Source organism: Astyanax mexicanus, unplaced genomic scaffold, assembly GCF_023375975.1.
Source record: "Astyanax mexicanus isolate ESR-SI-001 unplaced genomic scaffold, AstMex3_surface scaffold_43, whole genome shotgun sequence".
NCBI classification, from domain to species: Eukaryota; Metazoa; Chordata; class Actinopteri; order Characiformes; family Acestrorhamphidae; genus Astyanax; species Astyanax mexicanus.
The window spans coordinates 999281-1024144 of NW_026040053.1; the positions used below are offsets into that span (position 1 = coordinate 999281).

A 24864-nucleotide genomic window follows, 5' to 3' on the forward strand; every position below is an offset into this window, starting at 1 on the left:
ACAGCGAGCTGTGTTGTTTTTTCAGCCAAACTAATATATTGGAATAAATGGATAATATATCAGTAAACTTTGGCTTAACTAAAATTAAAACTAATTTTCTAAACCTCTGAACATCTTTAAACTCCTTTATAAAAAGTTATCACACCAAATGATTACCATAGTTTTACCATATTTCTGAGAAGATCTGAGGTCTAAAGCCTGTTCTTAAAATTAAATACAGTCTGCCACATAACACAGTACTGTACTTTTACTTTCAGTACTTCAGAACTACATTGAACTATAAACTACTGCAATATAGAAAATTATTTTTTATACTTCTACTTAAGTGTGGATATTAACGAACACTTCAACTTCTAATCAATTCTCTTTATTAAAAAAGTACTTTTACTTTTACTCAAGTCTGAGTCCCCGAATACTTTATACAGGTCTTGTGACAGTCAGAGCATGTTTAAAACTTTATAATCATATTTTAATATAATTTAATATAACTTTATCATAACTTGAGTTTAAAATTGTATAATGATACCGGAGTTTAAAACTTTATTGTAACTAGAGATTAAAAGCTTCATTATAACTGGAGATTGAAAGCTTTATTATAACTGGAGATTAAAATTGTATAATGATACCGGAGTTAATGTGGAGATCTGCACAGGTGCAGTAGCCAAAACCAGCCAAAAAAATTTTTTTTTTTGCATTACGGATCCAAACTGTTCATGAGGTTTTCAAACAGAAAGGAGGCTGGTGTTGTACGAGTAGATAGAACTGGTGTTGTTTTAGAGACGGCCCCCAAGGTAAACTGAATCACCTATAAGGAGTTTGATTGGATGCAGAATGAGATGCTGGTGCTCTAATGCAGCATCTATTGGCAGAATAGTGTAGTGCTGCTGTAACTGTGTGGGGGAGGGATGAGTGATAGAGTGATAGAGAGAGGGAGGAGGTGGGATTGTGGGAATGTTCTAATCTGGCTTTATTCTCATTTCCCTGTAGATTTACGCAATGACATAATCCTGACCTGTCAATCAAATCCCAGACCCGCCCTCTAAAACAGAGAGTCAAGAAAATACAAAACACCATCGAAGGGTCAGAACCTGGGCCTGGTAGGAGTTTACTCCCATTGATCTGTGTGTGTGTGTGTGTGTGTGTGTGTGTGTGTGTGTGTGTGTGTGTGTGTGTGAGTGTGTGTGTGTATGTGTGCATGTGTGTTACAGTGTTGGGGTTAGTTGTGTATCTGTTGTCTGTGGGATGTGTGTAGAGTGTGAGTATAGTGTGTAGAATGTGTGTTAGTCTGAGTGTGTGTTGAGTGTGAATAGAGTGTAGAGTGGGTCTATATTGTAGAATGTGTGTGTAGTTTGTTTTGATTGTGTAGAGTGTGTAGAGATAGTATAAATTGTGTATAAATTGTGAGTAGTGTGTGTGTCTTCTGCAGGACAGACAGCGGGATGAATCAGCTGCTCTTCTTCACGCTCTGCTTTAGTGAGTAAACCTGCACTCCCCCTTTGATCTGATCTGTTACAGTAACTATTTACTGGTAATATCTCAGGATATATTTGATGGTTTAAATGAGGAAATTGGGGACTCTGAGTATGGTCTTGCTCTCTCTCTGGGTGGGTACAGTACAGTAGATGGCGCTCTCTCTTTCCCCTCATCACTCCTAGGGTGATGTGGATCAGCACAAGGCTGCGTCTGTGAGCTGATGTATCAGAACTGAGTCGCTGTGCTTTCGATATAAGTACTTTTTGTGTACTCAAAGGTACTTTCTTCATAATTGTACGTCAATGTATAATATTGGTCTTTACAGGGTCAGATGTTTCCTCTGAAGTACAAAGTCTTTCCTAACAGCAATAAGTAAAGATTTGTACATTCAGTATTCTGTATTACAGCACTAATAAAAAATATATGCTTTAATTGAACATTTTTTATTTGACAGCCAGACAATTTTGGAAGTTTCTGACACATATGATAATGTTGATGATAATGTTTATAATCTTAATCATCTTTACTGGCACAAAAAACAGGGGTACAAAAAAGTACTTTCACTGAAAGTTACTTTTTTGTACCTCAATATAAAATATTAAAAATATATATATTTGGGTTTGGGTGGTGGTTGGGTGGTGGTGAGGTTTGAGTTTGGGTTGGGTTTTGGTGTGGTTTGGGTGGTAGTGAGGTTTGAGTTTAGATGGGGTGTAGGTGTGGGTGGGGTTTGGAAGTGGGTGGTGTTTGGGTGTAGGTGTGGGTGGGGTTTGTGTGTGGTTGGGGTTTGTGTGTAGGTGTGGGTGGGGGCTGTGTGTGGGTGGGGTTTGTGTTTGGGTGGGTTTAAAGCAGAGAGAAATGGAGGATTTGTGTTTATGAGCTGCGCTGTGGGATTAGGTGGGGTTTGGTTTATGTCTGTAATCCTCAGATTAACTCCACTGACATTTATTTCTCTCTACAGAACAGAACAGATCACACACCCTCTCATTACCATACACTTATTATTATTATTATTATTATTATTATACCCAGATCAAACACAGAGCAGCACAAAAATATTCAGCACATTATTTTAGAATAGATTAGCAGCAGCGCATCTACTGCACATGCACTCCAGAGGGGGAGGGGCTAAAACTGAAAATATTAATGGAGGAAATTGATGCGAATTTAAGAAAATTTACTGTTTTAGTTCAGTTTATTCAAGAGTGAGGAACCTAAACACAACCACATCCACTGTCTCTGTGTCTCCCTGTGTCTTCCTGTGTCTCCCTGTGTCTTACTGTGTCTCACTGTGTGTAACTGTGTCTTACTGTGTCTCACTGTGTGTAACTGTGTCTCACTGTGTGTAACTGTGTCTTACTGTGTGTAACTGTGTCTCACTGTGTCTCCCTGTGTCTTACTGTGTCTCACTGTGTGTAACTGTGTCTCACTGTGTGTAACTGTGTCTTACTGTGTGTAACTGTGTCTTACTGTGTCTCACTGTGTGTAACTGTGTCTTACTGTGTGTAACTGTGTCTCACTGTGTCTCCCTGTGTCTTACTGTGTCTCAGGTGTGTGTGGCTCTGCTCTGGGTGCGGCGATCACTCCTCTGTGTAGCTCGGTGTACAGGGGCTTTGCGGAGTGCCTGGTTACTCTGGGGGACAGTGTGAGCGTCCAGTCAGACAACGTCCAGGACATCACCTCCATCTGCAGGTGAGACAACACACACACTACACACACACACACTACACACACTACACACACACACAATACACACACTACACACACTACACACACACTACACACACACACAACACACACACACTACACACACACACATTACACACACACACACACTATACACACACTACACACACACACAACACACACACACACTACACACACACACACACACACACTATACACACACTACACACACACACAACACACACACACACTACACACACACACTATACACACACTACACACACTACACACACACTACACACACACACAACACACACACACTACACACACACACATTACACACACACACACACTATACACACACTACACACACACACAACACACACACACACTACACACACACACACACACACACACTATACACACACTACACACACACACAACACACACACACACTACACACACACACTATACACACACTACACACATACACACACACACAATACACACACTACACACACTACACACACTACACACACACACAACACACACACACTACACACACACACACAACACACACACACACACACACACACTATACACACACTACACACACACAACACACACACACACTACACACACACACTATACACACACTACACACACACACACATTACACACACACACACACACACTACACACACACACACACAACACACACTACACACACTACACACACACACACACACACTATACACACACAACACACACACACACACACACACACACTACACACACTACACACACACACACACACACACACACACACACACACTACACACACTACACACACACACACACACACACTATACACACACAACACACACAATACACACACACACTACACACACACACACACACTACACACACACACACACACACTACACACACACACACACACACACTACACACACTACACACACACACACACACACTATACACACACAACACACACAATACACACACACACTACACACACACACTATACACACACACACACACTATACACACACACTATACACACACACATGGTGATGATGAGGTGAAAGATGTGCTTCCCTCTGCAGGCAGTAGAGGCGCTGCTGGGCCTCTGTAATTAATAATCAGTTATTAATAAGTGGGTGTTGTGCTGTATGCTGTTATTAATGTTTTTATTATACTGTAATTAATAATCAGTTATTAATAAGTGGGTGTTGTGCTGTATGCTGTTATTAATGTTTTTATTATACTGTAATTAATAATCAGTTATTAATAAGTGGGTGTTGTGCTGTATGCTGTTATTAATGTTTTTATTATACTGTAATTAATAATCAGTTATTAATAAGTGGGTGTTGTGCTGTATGCTGTTATTAATGTTTTTATTATACTGTAATTAATAATCAGTTATTAATAAGTGGGTGTTGTGCTGTATGCTGTTATTAATGTTTTTATTATACTGTAATTAATAATCAGTTATTAATAAGTGGGTGTTGTGCTGTATGCTGTTATTAATGTTTTTATTATACTGTAATTAATAATCAGTTATTAATAAGTGGGTGTTGTGCTGTATGCTGTTATTAATGTTTTTATTATACTGTAATTAATAATCAGTTATTAATAAGTGGGTGTTGTGCTGTATGCTGTTATTAATGTTTTTATTATACTGTAATTAATAATCAGTGTATTAATAAGTGGGTGTTGTGCTGTATGCTGTTATTAATGTTTTTATTATACTGTAATTAATAATCAGTTATTAATAAGTGGGTTTAGTGCTGTATGCTGTTATTAATGTTTTTATTATACTGTAATTAATAATCAGTTATTAATAAGTGGGTTTAGTGCTGTATGCTGTTATTAATGTTTTTATTATACTGTAATTAATAATCAGTTATTAATAAGTGGGTTTAGTGCTGTATGCTGTTATTAATGTTTTTATTATACTGTAATTAATAATCAGTTATTAATAAGTGGGTTTAGTGCTGTATGCTGTTATTAATGTTTTTATTATACTGTAATTAATAATCAGTTATTAATAAGTGGGTGTTGTGCTGTGTGCTGTTATTAATGTTTTTATTATACTGTAATAATTAATGAATGAGTGGGTGTGGTCTTGTGTGTGCGGTGTGGTGTTGGGCAGGTACTGGGACGTGTTTCAGGACTGTGTGAGGGGGGCGCTGGCGGGATGCCGGGGCGACGCTGCCGAGGTCTGGGAGTCTCTACGAGCCGAGTCTCGCCGGACGCAGTTCTCCGGAAACCTGTACGAAATGTGTGCCAACCGCCCCCCAACCCCTACCCCCAAACCCCTGACCCCGCCCAGCACCGACCAGACCAATCAGGAGTCTCTGAAAGGACTTGCGGCAGGCAGTGGCCACACCCACTCTGTGCGGTTATTTCTAGCCTGCATTTCTGTTGTTCTGATCCGATAGTACCTCCAAACATACAGCCAATACTTTACACACGATGACTGCAAAGCATGTTTATAATAGAATAACCAGTTTCTACACCCATTATTCTTCAGCTCCACTGATCATATTGGACACAAAAATAAAAATAGAATTATTACAGACTGTAGTCCTGTATCTGTTTCTCTTTATTATTCTCCTCAGGTGGATTTTTACACACTCATCTTCTCTTAAAAAATTATTTTATTAAACAATTCAATTAATCAATTAATTCCAGAAATCTGCTGCTACTAACATTACATTTCTATTGTCACATTAGCCAAATACGGCACAAACAAGCACAGATAAAAACATTATTACATTTATTAAATGCAGGATTAGGCTGATAATAATTTTCAGGAAAAGGCAGAGTCAGTAAAAAAATGACAGAACAAACAACCTACCAGAAAGTGTTCAGGACAGACAGATAATCCACAACAAGGTTAAAAGGGAAAGGCAAGGGAAGGTCAATAAACAGAAACAGTTCAATACCAAAAAAGGTATTATAAAACCTGCCTCTTGTCCAATCACAGAGCTTAGAATCACAATGACATCACCATTTCTTGAAGACCCTGTTATACTTGCGGCGTGAATCAGACAGTAAATACTGTGTTAGTGTTTCCCGACGCTTATTTAAAGGTCCTGCTTCCCACAAACCTTAAAAAATCCTGAACAAACATTTAAACAAAACAAAACAAAATCTTTCAAGGTTGTTGCTGTTTCTGAAAAGGAGGAGAGCTACATTAAGAGAATAATATTATTAGATATGTATATTAAATGAGTATTTAAGAAAAGTGTCACCATTGCCTTTTTCCATCTTCCAGTTGTAAGATTTTCAGCTTAATCATTTATTTACTGTATATCTCGCTCCAGTGTTCTTTTGTATCATAGACTGTATATAAAGATGAACGCCGTGTCGCCGTTCCCATTCATTCAATGAAAATGAAGCCAAAATCTTCCGCCATTTTGGCGATTCAGAGACCAGAATCTGCGCAGTAGAGACCAGAGGAGGGAGAAAGACTGTGGAGAGACCGCCTACTCATTTAAATAACCCCGCCCCTGAGGGCTGCCTCGCGGTCACAGACTGCAGAGCGGGGCGGAGCGGACGGTCTGTTATTGGTCCCGCCCATAAGCAGCCCTTTTACCATAACCACACCTTTTTTGAATAGAGCTGAATAACATTTTAAAAACCGAATTCTGTGGGGATATAAAAATTTAACAATATAAGCAGAGGTTACACTAGCTGCTGCATTTAAATAATGGAGGTAGAATTACAGTATATTAGAAAAAAACGTGATTGAAAGTTGTTCTGTTTTTCATTGAAACCTATGGGGATGGGTGGGGTTACACAGCTTTCTGCAGCCGAACAGCAGGGGGCGCCCAACCTGTGGTGGATTCACTTTTAAGAGACGATGCTCTGTCCAGCTGTATACAGTCTATGTTTTGTATGATGCTCATTAGGGGTGGGAATCTCCAAGCACTTTACGATTCGATTTGATTACGATTCAGAGGTCTGCAATGCAATTATAAAACGATTATCTATGCATCTTGGTACATTATCTGTAGCAATTCATAATGAATTAACTTCAATTTTATTTCCATTTTAAAACTCCATTTTATTTTATATTTACATAAAATCAAATGTAAGCAATATGGCAAGGAGAGCACAAATTTCAGAGAACTTAACAAAAAAATAAAAACTGAAAAAAGTGCACCTGTAGCAGCAGCTTTAATAAAAAATGTTTGTACACTTCAGCATATTTTGAATAGCTAATAACTTAAACACCTTCCTTATATTAAAATGAAGATTCAAAGACTTTAGACTAAATATTGAGCGTGAAATTCCTCAGACAAAGGACTGCTCCTCCACCGCGACCTCCCCGCGGCGCACGCCGGGCCAACGAGGGACGTTCTCAGCTTACGTCTAGAAAATCTATTTTTATCATTTGTGAATCGATTTAGAATCGTCCATGTTCCCCAACAACAAGAATCAAACATTTCCCGCACCCCTAATGCTCATACTGTGTCTGTTCCAACTTTTAGAAAAAGTGTCAGTATTTATTGATGGGAGATGTATTCATGAACATATAAACACATAAATTATAATAGATTAAGAAATTCTGATTTACCTTAGGAGTCACCCTACAATGCCTGCATGTAGAGGGTCCAGGTTGGGAGGAATGCTCTGTTTGTTCTGTGTATTCATCAGGACATAAATGCATTAGATATTTTAATACAAATAACACTGAATTTGTAGTTTTACACCTGAAGATTGTCTGAGAGCACACAGAGATAGTATCCTCATCATGATCATCAGAAGCAGCAGCATCCTGATTGGTAATCGGGCAAATTGGATTCTTTTTACAGTGTAATGAGGGGTGGAGGGGGTTTATTTTACTGTTTCTTTAGGTTTCCTAGCACCACCTAGTGGTAAGTAGGTGTATATGACCTCGCAGGAAGTAGCAGTCTCAGGAAGTCCTGTTTTTCCTTGTTCCTCATGGCATGAGCATCTGCAGAGCAATCTTCCCCATCCTCCCTTAAAATTCATAAATACAGCTTCATTTGTAACTGTTAAAACTGTTAAAAGTTATATTCATGCATTTTAGTTAGTATTTTCTGGATTAGAGTTCTTTGTTTCTGATGATAGGCTTTTCATTGTCAGCTACGTACAATTGTGCTAGATATATTTTACGGTGTTACTCTAGTACTTACTAGCCTGTATTTTGTGTTCCTTTTTGCAGTTTTACCAAATAAAATTACATATTTTCGTACATTAAATTCTGCCAAATACAACAATATGTCGGTTTCTTGGAGGATACAAGACTGGAAAATATTGTTATGTTATACTAAATGTTTACCTGAAAATATGTTTCCTGCAACTACTTTTAGTGAGGACAGCAAAAGGGCCAACACCAGTTTTTCTCTTTTCATTCTTTTTCCTTTTGGCTGTAGGAAATATTAGAGCACACCAGACAAAACCATCAACCATCAAAGTGGTTTACTTATCACTTCGGATATATATTTTTAGTTTTTGACCTGCTGCCAAAATCTCAGAGGCCCATTGGGATTACATCTGTATGTGGTAGTTTACTATTATCTATTATCAATTATTTATTTGGAAGGACTTTTTGATTTTCTGAGTCACATTAGAATGACCACCCTTTGTATTTATGCTCTTTGTGTGTCATCAGTTCCACAGATTATATTGGTTTGCAGTTCATACAATGTCACACTGTAGTCTCTCTGCATATGTTGTTAGCTCCTTTCTACCTTCTTCTTTAATGCTACAGGTTGGTCATAATAATGTGACTGGACTGTGTGGTACAATATTTGTACATGCACATTTATACGGTCAGCTATTTTTTGCCAAGCATTTTCACTTTGCAGCAGCAACTTTACTTCTTTTTGCGGAGATAACACCTTTAAAATCTTCTTCTGCTGTTCTGCTGTGAAAAACACACCTTTAGTCTGCTCTTTCTGACCACATTTGGTCAAGTTGATAAACTTAGGAAAAAGCTCAACAACATTTTAGAAATGCCAATTAGGCTTACTGTTCTGAAAGTGGAAGTATAGAAATAAGTATTCAGAAATATGAAAAAGTGGCCCTTTGACACCACATGATCACTTTTGTTCAAGCTGGGACTTTGGGGAAACTTAGGAAACAGGTCAATGACATTTTAGAAATGCCAATTAGAGTTACTGTTCTGAAAGTGGTAGAACAGAACAAAGTGTTCAGAATCATAGGGGAGGGGCCCCCTGATGCCACATGACCACTTTTGGTCAAGTTTGAACGTTGGAAAACTTAGGAAACACATCAACAACCTTTTAGAAATACCAATTAGGCCTACTGTTCCAAAAGTGGTAAAATGAATCCTAAGGTGGTTTCTGTGATGCGACACTTCACAAGCAACCTTGTAGGTGCCAGCTGAACCACGCTCTGCACCATCGGACATCTGGGTGGTCGGGGGTCGGAGTTTGGCCTACGGTGTCTTCTGTGACATGAAAATCTATGGGTTCTATGGTGGCTTCTGTCACACCAGACTTGTCAGGCAACCTTGTTGGGGCGAGTTGCACCAGCCTTTTTAAATGTTCGACCTCCGGGTGGGCTGGGGTTGGATTTTGGCCTATGGTGGTTTTGTGACGTGACACTCTGCAAGGGACCTCGCAGATGCCAGATGGAACAAGTTCTGCACCGGACCTTTGGATGGTTGGGGTACGGAGTTTGGTCTATGGATTCATTTGTGACACGAAACTTGGCAGGCGACCCCGCAGGCAGTGTTGTGCCAGTTCACAGCTTTTCTGAACTAGTTCAAGTTCAGTTCATACATGCTCAAAGTAAACAGTTTACGTTCAAAGTTCACAATTTTAATTCTGATCTAGTTCAAAGTTCAGTTCATTTTACTTTTTTCGTGAGATATTCAAATAAATACTTTTTTTCACACTACAAGCTAGAAATCAATATACGCTCTTTGAAACTGCTCATTGTAGACATTTGCTCATAACACTGTAATTGTGCGTTTCCTACCAGGTGATGAAAATGTTCATAAGGAGAATCAGTGTCTGTCTCTGTGCCATCACTTCCACTAGCCATTTTTTTTAATTGCAGCGCTTTCTCTCACTCTCATCATTGGTCTCTCTCTCTCTCTGTATCTCTCTCTGTATCTCTCTCTCTCTCTCTCTGCATCTCTCTCTCTGTCTCTCTCTCTCTCTCGCCCTCGCCCTAGCGTGCCGCGCTCCAGCCCTCCGCGCTCCAGCCCTCTGCGATTCATCACGCATAACGTTGTGCGGAAGCCAGTATGTTATTAACTAGCCAGCGTTCATTTACAGTGATGTCTGTCGTTCATGACACATAATTTGAACTAATTCACGTTCAAGTTCTTTATTAAAAAATGTGTTCAGTTCAAGGTTCACGAAAAATGAGCGTGTTCAATGAACGCATTCTTTTGAACTCGTTCTCGCACAACACTGCCCGTGGGTGCCTCATGCACCACTGCCTGTGACATCGAACCTCTGGGAGGTCAGGGGATGAATTTTGGCCTACGGATGCTTCTGTGTCATGAAACTAGGCAGGCTACCCCACAGGTGCCACATGGACAACTGCCTGCGACATCGGACCTCTCAGTGGTTGGGGTATGGAGTTTGGCCTATGGATGCCTCTGTGACATTAAACTCGGCAGGCGACCATGCCGGTGACTGATGGACCAAGGCCTGCGATGCCAGACCTGTGGGTGGTCGGGGGATTAAGTTTGGCTTACAGAGGTTCTGTGACACGAAACTCAGCAGGCCACCGAGCAGGTGCCTCAAGGACCAATGCCTGTGATGTCGGCCCTCTGGAAGGTCGGGGGAAGGAGTTTCGCCTACAAAAGTTTCTGTGACAAGAAACTTGGCAAGCGACCCCGCAGGTTCCCTTATGCACCACGGTCTGCGACGACGAATCTCGTGGTGGTCGTGGGATGTTGGCCTACGTTTGATTTGTGACACGAAGGTGCTTCATGGATCAAGGCCTGCGACGCCGGACCTCTGGGTGGTAGGGGGATGAATTTTGGCCTACGTATGCTTCTGTGTCACGAAACTAGGCAGGCGACCCCACAGGTGCCACATGGACAACTGCCTGCGATGTCGGACCTCTGGGTAGTCGGGGAAGGGGGAGTTTGGCCTATGGTTGCTTTTGTGATACAGAAGTCGGCATACGACACGGCAGATGCCGCATGGACAACTGCCTGCGATGTTGGACCTCTGGGTGGTTAGGGGACAGAGTTTGGCCTTCGGTGAATTCTGTGGCACGAAACTCTGCATGCAACTCCAGAGGTGCCAGTTGGACACCATACTGCGATTTCAGACCTCTGAGAAGTCGGGGTAAGGAGTTTGGCCAACGTTGACTTCTGTGGCACCAAACTCTGCAGGCAACCCCAGAGATGCCAATTGAACAATATACTGTGATTTCAGACCTATAGATTGTCGGGGGAAGGAGTTTGGCCTATGTTGACTTCTGTGGCACCAAACTCTGCAGGCAACCTCAGAGATGCCAATTGAACAATATACTGTGATTTCAGACCTCTGGGTGGTTGGGGAATGAAGTTTTGCCTATGTTGACTTCTGTGGCACGAAACTCTGCAGGTAATCCCAGAGACGCCAATTGAACAATATACCGTATTTTTCGGACTATAAGGCGCACCGTATTATAAGACGCACTATCAAAGAACGCCTATTTTCTGCTATTTTTCCATACATAGGGCGCATCGCATTATAAGGCGCGTTAAGTGACACTAGAAAGGGTGCCTATATCAAAGTGAACAGGGGTCCCTTCCCCCACCGGGGGTGGTCGCTTGCCGGTGGAGCGTCTCAGTATACAAATCTAGCTATTTCAAAGTCAAACGAGTGCTGGATATTAATCTACACAGATTCCTCTCCTGAAAACTGTTTATTTGGGTGAGTAACGTGCTTCAGTTTATTTACAGTAAGCTTAGATTTCCAGATGTCCACTAAGGCTTGCTGCACCAGCGTTAGCATAGCTATCCGCTAGCACGCTAGCTAGTCACCTAAACTAGTAAAGTTAACCCAAACTTAAACGACAGCGTTACACTGAGTAATCCTGCGTGTTCTGGTAAGACAGTGAGATATTAGCTAGCGATTCGTCCCCCGTAGCTTGTTTTAACACGGTAAACAAGCAGATTACAGGCTGATAAAACTCACCTCTGAGAGAGTTAGCGCTTAGCATCTAGCTAATGCTAGCCAGGCAAAGCAGCACAGACTTACAGGCCGATAACTCACCTCTGAACGGTGAACGCTTAGCGATTAGCATCTAACTCTAATAATACTGCTCCAGCAGTATTAAAAGTGCTAAATTTAGAAAATACTGATCTCTGAACAGTGAAAAAGCTAGCTAGCTAAGCGGTTAGCATCTAGCTATTGCTGCTCCAGCCTCGGAGCGGCACGGCTCTGCACGGAGTGTGTGTTTACTGCTCCTTACACCTGACGGGTAAAATTTAGATAATACTGATCTCTGAACAGTGAATAAGCTAGCTAATGCTATTTGCTGCTCCAGCCTCAGAGCTGCACGGCTCTGGACTCTGTATAGCACTGAAACTCTGTATAACGCTGCACGGAGTGTGTGTTTACTGCTCCTTACAACCTGACGAGTAAAATTTAGATAATACTGATCTCAGTGAATAAGCTAGCTAGCTTAGCGGTTAGCATCTAGCTAATGCTATTGCTGCTCAGCCTCGGAGCTGCACGGCTCTGGACTCTGTATAGCACTGAAACTCTCTATAACGCTGCACGGAGTGTGTGTTTACTGCTCCTTACAACCTGACGAGTAAAATCCATACAAAAGGCGCACCGTATTATAAGACGCACTGTCAATTTTTGTGAAAATTAAAAGTTTTTAAGTGCGCCTTATAGTCCGAAAAATACGGTACTGTGATTTCAGACCTATAGATTTTCGGGGGAAGGAGTTTGGCCTATGTTGACTTTTGTGGCGCCAAACTCTGCAGGCAACCCCAAAGGTGTTAAATGGACAACATACTGCGATTTCAGACCTCTGGGTGGTTGAGGAACGGAGTTTGGCCTACGTTAACTTCTGTGGCCCGAAACTCTGTAGGTAATCCCAGAGGTGCCATTTGGACACCATACTGCGATTTCAGACCTTTGGGTGGTCGAGGGAAGGAGTTTGGCCTACGTTGACTTCTGTGGTACCAGTCTCTGCAGGTAACCCCAGAGGTTCCAGTTGGACAACACATTGCGATTTCAGACCGGTGGTCGGAGGAAGGAGTTTGGCCTATGTTGACTTCTGTGACACGAAACTCTGCAAGCAACTCCAGAGGTGTCAGATGGACACAATACTGCTTTTTCAGACCTTTGGGTGGTCAGGGGAAGGAGTTTGGCCTACGTTGACTTCTATGGCACGAAACTCTGCAGACAACCCCAGAGATGCCAATTGAACAATATACTGTGATTTCAGACCTATAGATTGTTGGGGGAAGGACTTTGGCCTACGTTGACTTCTGTGGCACCAAACTCTGCAGGCAACCCCAAAGGTGCTAAATGGACAACATACTACGATTTGAGACCTCTGTGTGGTTGGGGAATGGAGTTTGGCCTACGTTGACTTCTGTGGCACGAAACTCTGCACGCAACTCCAGAGGTGTCAGATGGACACAATACTGCTTTTTCAGACCTTTGGGTGGTCAGGGGAAGGAGTTTGGCCTACGTTGACTTCTGTGGCACCAATCTCTGCAGGTAACCCCAGATGTGCCAGTTGGACAATATTAGGGCTGGCCCGAATAGCGTTTTTTGAGCTCCGGATATTCGGCACTGATTCGAAGCGAATATTCGAATATTCGTTTTTTTTAAAAAGAGGTAAAAAAAAAAAAAAAAAAAAAAAAGCAAATCACGGCCCCTTTAATCCACTGAAAAATGTTCAATTTGCTCTGACCGACGAGACATATTCACCCCGGATTTTTGGTGTTTTTATCCCGGATTTTTGTGTTTTCACCCCATATTTTTTCTGTGTTTTTAGCCCAGATTTCTTTGTGTTTTCATCCCGGAATTTCTGCTGCCCCACACCGAGGCTGCTGCTGCACGGTTTCTCCGCTGCGCAAGCCAGCCCAGTAAATTGCTGTTTGTGTTTTCACACTTAGGTTATTTGCTTAAAAAAACAAACAAAAAAAACGTTTGTTCAGGAAGTATTTTATATTCTTAAACATTGTTGATTATATTAGAGGACAGTCATTGTAAACTGTACTTGGTCTATTTCGGTTAAAGGATTGTGCAGGGCATAGCCGTATTACTGATTTTGTATTTTTGCACACAATAGCTCAATATTAAATATTTCGTTTGCTTAGAAATTATTTTATATTTTTAAACCATTTTAAATTATAGTAGATAAGAGGAAATTCGTTCAGACATCATTTTTGTAGGCCAGGCTTTTGTAACCGATTTAGCCCCTACTGTTGCCACATTACCCCTTACGTTTTATTATATAAATCAGTTTCGAAGAGCCTGCATTTTTTTTATCATGTATAATAGAGGTCTGCGCGAGACTGATTTTTAAACCCACTCTTCCACGCTCCCGCGTTTCTGTCTCGTTACCGCGCCGCAAAAAAATTGCTTCTTTTAATCCCGCGCCCGCCCGCCACATAAACATTTCTGCCGCTCCCGCCCCACGTTCCTAATATAAATTAAATAAACTACATTTCATGCTTCAAATTTACTTATATATTTATTAAAACAGCAGCGCTGAATAGTGTGGTCCCGTTCCTTACCCCAGTCCAAACACCATCGGTGTGTGCGTGTGTGTGTCGGTCCATCCTGCGCGTTGAGAGTTTTCTTTAGGTTTTTTTTTTTTTACAATTATTACAGTTTTCTTAACTAAGTATTAATTTGCTCCCGCATCGTCTGGATTAAACTCCCGCTCCAGCCAATAACAGTTCAGTTCTGTCCCGCGCGCAAGATATTCTGACGGGACCCGCGAGAACAGAAGTGGTTAGAGTGAGGTGGAACTCTGGAAAGGAGAAAAAATCCGAATACCAAAATTAAAAACCGAATACCTACTCAACGAACGAATATCCGAATACCCGAATATTCGGGTCCAGCCCTAGACAATATACTGCGATTTTAGACCTCTGGGTGGTCCGGGAAAGGAGTTTGGCCTATCGTGACTTCTGTGGCACAAAACTCTGCAGGCAACCCCAGAGGTGCCAGCTGGACAACATACTGCGTTTTCAGACCTCTGGGTGGTTGGGGAATGAGTTTGGCCTACGTTGACTTCTGTGGCACGAAACTCTGCAGGCAAGTCCAGAGTTGTCAGTTGGACAACATATTGCGATTTCAGACCTCTAGGTGGTCGGGGGAAGGAGTTTGGTCTACGTTGACTTCTGTGGCACGAAACTCTGCAGGCAAGTCCAGAGTTGTCAGATGGACACAATACTGCTTTTTCAGACCTTTGGGTGGTCAGGGGAAGGAGTTTGGCCTACGTTGACTTCTGTGGCACCAATCTCTGCAGGTAACCCCAGATGTGCCAGATGGACAATATACTGCGATTTTAGACCTCTGGGTGGTCGGGGAAAGGAGTTTGGCCTATCGTGACTTCTGTGGCACAAAACTCTGCAGGCAACGCCAGAGGTGCCAGTTGGACACCATACTGCGATTTCAGACCTCTGAGAAGTCGGGGTAAGGAGTTTGGCCTACGTTGACTTCTGTGGCACCAAACTCTGCAGGCAACCTCAGAGATGCCAATTGAAAAATATACTGTGATTTCAGACCTCTGGGTGGTTGGGGAATGAAGTTTTGCCTATGTTGACTTCTGTGGCACGAAACTCTGCAGGTAATCCCAAAGGTGTCAGTTGGACAACATATTGCGATTTCAGACCTCTAGGTGGTCGAGGGAAGGAGTTTGGTCTACGTTGACTTCTGTGGCACGAAACTCTGCAGGCAACCCCAGAGACGCCAATTGAACAATATACTGTGATTTCAGACCTATAGATTGTCAGGGGAAGGAGTTTGGCCTACGTTGACTTCTGTGGCACCAATCTCTGCAGGTAACCCCAGATGTGCCAGATGGACAATATACTGCGATTTTAGACCTCTGGGTGGTCGGGGAAAGGAGTTTGGCCTATCGTGACTTCTGTGGCACAAAACTCTGCAGGCAACGCCAGAGGTGCCAGTTGGACACCATACTGCGATTTCAGACCTCTGAGAAGTCGGGGTAAGGAGTTTGGCCTACGTTGACTTCTGTGGCACCAATATCTGCAGGTAACCCCAGATGTGCCAGTTGGACAATATACTGCGATTTTAGACCTCTGGGTGGTCGGGGAAAGGAGTTTGGCCTATCGTGACTTCTGTGGCACAAAACTCTGCAGGCAACCCCAAAGGTGCCAGCTGGACAACATACTGCGTTTTCAGACCTCTGGGTGGTTGGGGAATGAGTTTGGCCTACGTTGACTTCTGTGGCACGAAACTCTGCAGGCAAGTCCAGAGTTGTCAGTTGGACAACATATTGCGATTTCAGACCTCTAGGTGGTCGGGGGAAGGCGTTTGGTCTACGTTGACTTCTGTGGCACGAAACTCTGCAGGCAAGTCCAGAGTTGTCAGATGGACACCATACTGCGATTTCAGACCTCTGAGAAGTCGGGGTAAGGAGTTTGGCCTACGTTGACTTCTGTGGCACCAATCTCTGCAGGTAACCCCAGATGTGCCAGTTGGACAATATACTGCGATTTTAGACCTCTGGGTGGTCGGGGAAAGGAGTTTGGCCCATCGTGACTTCTGTGGCACAAAACTCTGCAGGCAACCCCAGAGGTGCCAGCTGGACAACATACTGCGTTTTCAGACCTCTGGGTGGTTGGGGAATGAGTTTGGCCTACGTTGACTTCTGTGGCACGAAACTCTGCAGGCAAGTCCAGAGTTGTCAGTTGGACAACATATTGCGATTTCAGACCTCTAGGTGGTCGGGGGAAGGCGTTTGGTCTACGTTGACTTCTGTGGCACGAAACTCTGCAGGCAAGTCCAGAGTTGTCAGATGGACACAATACTGCTTTTTCAGACCTATGGGTGGTCAGGGGAAGGAGTTTGGCCTACGTTGACTTCTGTGGCACCAATCTCTGCAGGTAACCCCAGATGTGCCAGATGGACAATATACTGCGATTTTAGACCTCTGGGTGGTCGGGGAAAGGAGTTTGGCCTATCGTGACTTCTGTGGCACAAAACTCTGCAGGCAACGCCAGAGGTGCCAGTTGGACACCATACTGCGATTTCAGACCTCTGAGAAGTCGGGGTAAGGAGTTTGGCCTACGTTGACTTCTGTGGCACCAAACTCTGCAGGCAACCTCAGAGATGCCAATTGAAAAATATACTGTGATTTCAGACCTCTGGGTGGTTGGGGAATGAAGTTTTGCCTATGTTGACTTCTGTGGCACGAAACTCTGCAGGTAATCCCAAAGGTGTCAGTTGGACAACATATTGCGATTTCAGACCTCTAGGTGGTCGAGGGAAGGAGTTTGGTCTACGTTGACTTCTGTGGCACGAAACTCTGCAGGCAACCCCAGAGACGCCAATTGAACAATATACTGTGATTTCAGACCTATAGATTGTCGGGGGAAGGAGTTTGGCCTATGTTAACTTTTGTGGCATGAAACTCTGCACGCAACCCCAGAGGTGTCAGTTGGACACCATACTGCGATTTCAGACCTTTGGGTGGTCGAGGGAAGGAGTTTGGCCTACGTTGACTTCTGTGGTACCAGTCTCTGCAGATAACCCCAGACGTTCCAGTTGGACAACACATTGCGATTTCAGACCTCTAGGTGGTCGGGGGAAGGAGTTTGGCCTACGTTGACTTCTGTGGCACGAAACTCTGCACGCAACTCCAGAGGTGTCAGATGGACACAATACTGCTTTTTCAGACCTTTGGGTGGTCAGGGGAAGGAGTTTGGCCTATGTTGACTTCTGTGGCACCAATCTCTGCAGGTAACCCCAGATGTACCAGTTGGACAATATACTGCGATTTTAGACCTCTGGGTGGTTGGGGAAAGGAGTTTGGCCTATCGTGACTTCTGTGGCACAAGACTCTGCAGATAAACCCAGAGGTGCCAGCTGGACAACATACTGCGTTTTCAGATGTCTGGGTGGTTGGGGGAAGGAGTTTGGCCTAGGTTGACTTCTGTGGCACGAAACTCTGCATCCAGCTCCAGAGGTGCCAGTTGGACAACATATTGCGATTTCAGACCTCTAGGTGGTCGGGGGAAGGAGTTTGGTCTACGTTGACTTCTGTGGCACGAAACTCTGCAGGCAACCCCAGAGACGCCAAATGAACAATATACTGTGATTTCAGACCTATAGATTGTCGGGGGAAGGAGTTTGGCCTATGTTAACTTTTGTGGCATGAAACTCTGCACGCAACCCCAGAGGTGTCAGTTGGACACCATACTGCGATTTCAGACCTATGGGTGGTTGGGGAATGAAGTTTTGCCTATGTTGACTTCTGTGGCACGAAACTCTGCAGGCAACCCTAAAGGTGTTTAATGGACAACATACTGCGATTTCAGACCTTTGGGTGGTCGAGGGAAGGAGTTTGGCCTACGTTGACTTCTGTGGTACCAGTCTCTGCAGGTAACCACAGAGGTTCTAGTTGGACAACACATTGCGATTTCAGACCTCTAGGTGGTCGGAGGAAGGATTTTGGCCTATGTTGACTTCTGTGGCACGAAACTCTGCACGCAACTCCAGAGTTGTCAAATGGACACAATACTGCTTTTTCAGACCTTTGGGTCGTCAGGGGAAGGAGTTTGGCCTACGTTGACTTCTATGGCACCAATCTCTGCATGTAAACCCAGATGTGCCAGTTGGACAATATACTGCGATTTTAGACCTCTGGGTGGTCAGGGGAAGGAGTTTGGTCTACATTGACTTCTATGGCACGAAACTCTGCAGACAACAATTGAACAATATACTGTGATTTCAGACCTATAGATTGTTGGGGGAAGGACTTTGGCCTACGTTGACTTCTGTGGCACCAAACTCTGCAGGCAACCCCAAAGGTGCTAAATGGACAACATACTACGATTTGAGACCTCTGTGTGGTTGGGGAATGGAGTTTGGCCTACGTTGACTTCTGTGGCACGAAATTCTGCACGCAACTCCAGAGCTGCGAGTTGGACACCATACTGCGATTTCAGACCTCTGGGACGTCGGGGAACAGAGTTTGGCCTATGTTGACTTTTGTTGCACGAAACTCTGCACGCAACCCCAGAGGTGTCATTTGGACAACATACTGCGAGTTCAGACCTCTGGGAAGTTGGGGAACAGAGTTTGGCCTATGTTAACTTTTGTGGCATGAAACTCTGCACGCAACCCCAGACGTTCCATTTGGACACCATACTGCGATTTCAGACCTTTGGGTGGTCGAGGGAAGGAGTTTGGCCTACGTTGACTTCTGTGGTACCAGTCTCTGCAGGTAACCACAGAGGTTCTAGTTGCGATTTCAGACCTCTAGGTGGTCGGAGGAAGGATTTTGGCCTATGTTGACTTCTGTGGCACGAAACTCTGCACGCAACTCCAGAGGTGTCAAATGGACACAATACTGCTTTTTCAGACCTTTGGGTCGTCAGGGGAAGGAGTTTGGCCTACGTTGACTTCTGTGGCACCAATCTCTGCATGTAACCCCAGATGTGCCAGTTGGACAATATACTGCGATTTTAGACCTCTGGGTGGTCAGGGGAAGGAGTTTGGTCTACATTGACTTCAATGGCACGAAACTCTGCAGACAACAATTGAACAATATACTGTGATTTCAGACCTATAGATTGTTGGGTGAAGGACTTTGGCCTACGTTGACTTCCGTGGCACCAAACTCTGCAGGCAACCCCAAAGGTGCTAAATGGACAACATACTACGATTTGAGACCTCTGTGTGGTTGGGGAATGGAGTTTGGTCTACGTTGACTTCTTTGGCACGAAATTCTGCACGCAACTCCAGAGCTGCCAGTTGGACACAATACTGCGATTTCAGACCTCTGGGACGTCGGGGAACAGAGTTTGGCCTATGTTGACTTTTGTGGCATGAAACTCTGCACGCAACCCCAGAGGTGTCAGTTGGACAACATACTGCGAGTTCAGACATTTGGGTGGTCAGGGGAAGGAGTTTGGCCTACATTGACTTCTGTGGCACCACACTCTGCAAGCAATTCCAGATGTGCCAGTTGGACACCATACTGCGATTTCAGACCTCTGGGAAGTCAGGGTAAGGAGTTTGGTCTACGTTGACTTCTGTGGCACCAAACTCTGCAGGCAACCCTACAGGTGTCAGTTGGACAATACACTGCGATTTCAGACCTCTGGGAAGTCGGGGTAAGGAGTTTGGCCTACGTTGAATTCTGTGGCACCAAACTCTGCATGCAAGCCCAAAGGTGGTAATTGGACAACATACTGAGATTTCAGACCTTTGGGCAGTGGGGGAAAGGAGTTTGTCCTATGTAGACTTCTGTGGCACCAAACTCTGCAGGTTACTCCAGATGTGCCAGTTGGACAATATACTGTGATTTTATACCTCTGGGTGGTCAGGGAAAGGAGTTTGGTCTATGTTAACTTGTGTGGCACGAAACTCTGCAGGCAACCCCAGAGATGCCATTTGAACAATATACTGTGATTTCAGACCTATAGATTTTCGGGGGAAGGAGTTTGGCCTACGTTTACTTCTGTGGCACCAAACTCTGCAGGCAACCCCACAGGTGTTAAATGGACAACATACTGCAATTTCAGACCTCTAGGTGGTTGGGGAACGGAGTTTGGCCTACGTTGACTTCTGTGGCACCAAACTCTGCAGGTAACCTCAGAGATGCCACTTGAAAAATATAGTGTGATTTCAGACCTCTGGGTGGTTGGGGAATGAAGTTTTGCCTATGTTGACTTCTGTGGCACGAAACTCTGCAGGTAATCCCAAAGGTGTCAGTTGGACAACATATTGCGATTTCAGACCTCTAGGTGGTCGGGGGAAGGAGTTTGGTCTACGTTGACTTCTGTGGCACGAAACTCTGCAGGCAACCCCAGAGACGCCAATTGAACAATATACTGTGATTTCAGACCTATAAATTGTCGGGGGAAGGACTTTGGCCTATGTTAACTTTTGTGGCATGAAACTCTGCACGCAACCCCAGAGGTGTCAGTTGGACACCATACTGCGATTTCAGACCTTTGGGTGGTCGAGGGAAGGAGTTTGGCCTACGTTGACTTCTGTGGTACCAGTCTCTGCAGATAACTCCAGACGTTCCAGTTGGACAACACATTGCGATTTCAGACCTCTAGGTGGTCGGGGGAAGGAGTTTGGCCTACGTTGACTTCTGTGGCACCAATCTCTGCAGATAACCCCAGAGGTGCCAGCTGGACAACATACTGCGTTTTCAGATGTCTGGGTGGTCGGGGGAAGGAGTTTGGCCTACGTTGACTTCTGTGGCACGAAACTCTGCATGCAACTCCAGAGGTGCCAGTTGGACAACATATTGCGATTTCAGACCTCTAGGTGGTCGGGGGAAGGAGTTTGGTCTACGTTGACTTCTGTGGCACGAAACTCTGCAGGCAACCCCAGAGACGCCAATTGAACAATATACTGTGATTTCAGACCTATAGATTGTCGGGGGAAGGAGTTTGGCCTATGTTAACTTTTGTGGCATGAAACTCTGCACGCAACCCCAGAGGTGTCAGTTGGACACCATACTGCGATTTCAGACCTATGGGTGGTTGGGGAATGAAGTTTTGCCTATGTTGACTTCTGTGGCACGAAACTCTGCAGGCAACCCCAAAGGTGTTTAATGGACAACATACTGCGATTTCAGACCTTTGGGTGGTCGAGGGAAGGAGTTTGGCCTACGTTGACTTCTGTGGTACCAGTCTCTGCAGGTAACCACAGAGGTTCTAGTTGCGATTTCAGACCTCTAGGTGGTCGGAGGAAGGATTTTGGCCTATGTTGACTTCTGTGGCACGAAACTCTGCACGCAACTCCAGAGGTGTCAAATGGACACAATACTGCTTTTTCAGACCTTTGGGTCGTCAGGGGAAGGAGTTTGGCCTACGTTGACTTCTATGGCACCAATCTCTGCATGTAAACCCAGATGTGCCAGGTGGACAATATACTGCGATTTTAGACCTCTGGGTGGTCAGGGGAAGGAGTTTGGTCTACATTGACTTCTATGGCACGAAACTCTGCAGACAACAATTGAACAATATACTGTGATTTCAGACCTATAGATTGTTGGGGGAAGGACTTTGGCCTACGTTGACTTCTGTGGCACCAAACTCTGCAGGCAACCCCAAAGGTGCTAAATGGACAACATACTACGATTTGAGACCTCTGTGTGGTTGGGGAATGGAGTTTGGCCTACGTTGACTTCTGTGGCACGAAATTCTGCACGCAACTCCAGAGCTGCGAGTTGGACACCATACTGCGATTTCAGACCTCTGGGACGTCGGGGAACAGAGTTTGGCCTATGTTGACTTTTGTTGCACGAAACTCTGCACGCAACCCCAGAGGTGTCATTTGGACAACATACTGCGAGTTCAGACCTCTGGGAAGTTGGGGAACAGAGTTTGGCCTATGTTAACTTTTGTGGCATGAAACTCTGCACGCAACCCCAGACGTTCCATTTGGACACCATACTGCGATTTCAGACCTTTGGGTGGTCGAGGGAAGGAGTTTGGCCTACGTTAACTTCTGTGGCACGAAACTCTTCATGCAACTCCAGAGGTGCCAGTTGGACAACATATTGCGATTTCAGACCTCTAGGTGGTCAGGGGAAGGAGTTTGGTCTACGTTGACTTCTGTGGCACGAAACTCTGCAGGCAACCTCAGAGACGCCAATTGAACAATATACTGTGATTTCAGACCTATAGATTGTCGGGGGAAGGAGTTTGGCCTATGTTAACTTTTGTGGCATGAAACTCTGCACGCAACCCCAGAGGTGTCAGTTGGACACCATACTACGATTTCAGACCTATGGGTGGTTGGGGAATGAAGTTTTGCCTATGTTGACTTCTGTGGCACGAAACTCTGCAGGTAATCCCAAAGGTGTCAGTTGGACAACATATTGTGATTTCAGACCTCTAGGTGGTCGGGGGAAGGAGTTTGGTCTACGTTGACTTCTGTGGCACGAAACTCTGCAGGCAACCCCAAAGGTGTTAAATGGACAACATACTGCGATTTCAGACCTTTGGGTGGTCGAGGGAAGGAGTTTGGCCTACGTTGACTTCTGTGGTACCAGTCTCTGCAGGTAACCACAGAGGTTCTAGTTGCGATTTCAGACCTCTAGGTGGTCGGAGGAAGGATTTTGGCCTATGTTGACTTCTGTGGCACGAAACTCTGCACGCAACTCCAGAGGTGTCAAATGGACACAATACTGCTTTTTCAGACCTTTGGGTCGTCAGGGGAAGGAGTTTGGCCTACGTTGACTTCTGTGGCACCAATCTCTGCATGTAACCCCAGATGTGCCAGTTGGACAATATACTGCGATTTTAGATCTCTGGGTGGTCAGGGGAAGGAGTTTGGTCTACATTGACTTCAATGGCACGAAACTCTGCAGACAACAATTGAACAATATACTGTGATTTCAGACCTATAGATTGTTGGGTGAAGGACTTTGGCCTACGTTGACTTCTGTGGCACCAAACTCTGCAGGCAACCCCAAAGGTGCTAAATGGACAACATACTACGATTTGAGACCTCTGTGTGGTTGGGGAATGGAGTTTGGTCTACGTTGACTTCTTTGGCACGAAATTCTGCACGCAACTCCAGAGCTGCCAGTTGGACACAATACTGCGATTTCAGACCTCTGGGACGTCGGGGAACAGAGTTTGGCCTATGTTGACTTTTGTGGCATGAAACTCTGCACGCAACCCCAGAGGTGTCAGTTGGACAACATACTGCGAGTTCAGACATTTGGGTGGTCAGGGGAAGGAGTTTGGCCTACATTGACTTCTGTGGCACCACACTCTGCAAGCAATTCCAGATGTGCCAGTTGGACACCATACTGCGATTTCAGACCTCTGGGAAGTCAGGGTAAGGAGTTTGGTCTACGTTGACTTCTGTGGCACCAAACTCTGCAGGCAACCCTACAGGTGTCAGTTGGACAATACACTGCGATTTCAGACCTCTGGGAAGTCGGGGTAAGGAGTTTGGCCTACGTTGAATTCTGTGGCACCAAACTCTGCATGCAAGCCCAAAGGTGGTAATTGGACAACATACTGAGATTTCAGACCTGTGGGCAGTGGGGGAAAGGAGTTTGTCCTATGTAGACTTCTGTGGCACCAAACTCTGCAGGTTACTCCAGATGTGCCAGTTGGACAATATACTGTGATTTTATACCTCTGGGTGGTCAGGGAAAGGAGTTTGGTCTATGTTAACTTGTGTGGCACGAAACTCTGCAGGCAACCCCAGAGATGCCATTTGAACAATATACTGTGATTTCAGACCTATAGATTTTCGGGGGAAGGAGTTTGGCCTACGTTTACTTCTGTGGCACCAAACTCTGCAGGCAACCCCACAGGTGTTAAATGGACAACATACTGCAATTTCAGACCTCTGGGTGGTTGGGGAACGGAGTTTGGCCTACGTTGACTTCTGTGGCACCAAACTCTGCAGGTAACCTCAGAGATGCCACTTGAAAAATATAGTGTGATTTCAGACCTCTGGGTGGTTGGGGAATGAAGTTTTGCCTATGTTGACTTCTGTGGCACGAAACTCTGCAGGT

The 24864-nt window shown here is 44.4% G+C and overlaps 1 protein-coding gene across 1 annotated transcript; it reads left to right on the top strand.

Moving 5' to 3' along the window:
* Positions 1-973: 973 nt before the first annotated feature.
* Positions 974-5759, top strand: nrn1lb (neuritin 1-like b). Its single transcript, XM_049473705.1, has 4 exons — positions 974-1097; positions 1427-1473; positions 3021-3162; positions 5333-5759. Exons 2-4 carry the CDS (start codon positions 1440-1442, stop codon positions 5619-5621), a joined length of 465 nt encoding a protein of 154 aa, XP_049329662.1. The 5' UTR covers positions 974-1097; positions 1427-1439; the 3' UTR covers positions 5622-5759.
* Positions 5760-24864: the final 19105 nt, after the last annotated feature.

What these genes read in the sequence shown, in the direction of transcription:
- nrn1lb (XM_049473705.1), top strand. Translation starts at nt 1,440, where the DNA reads ATGAATCAGCTGCTCTTCTTCACGCTCTGCTTTA. An exon ending in CTTCTTCACGCTCTGCTTTA is followed by an intron (nt 1,474 to 3,020) that starts GTGAGTAAACCT and finishes ACTGTGTCTCAG; the next exon opens with GTGTGTGTGGCTCTGCTCTG. An exon ending in GACATCACCTCCATCTGCAG is followed by an intron (nt 3,163 to 5,332) that starts GTGAGACAACAC and finishes GGTGTTGGGCAG; the next exon opens with GTACTGGGACGTGTTTCAGG.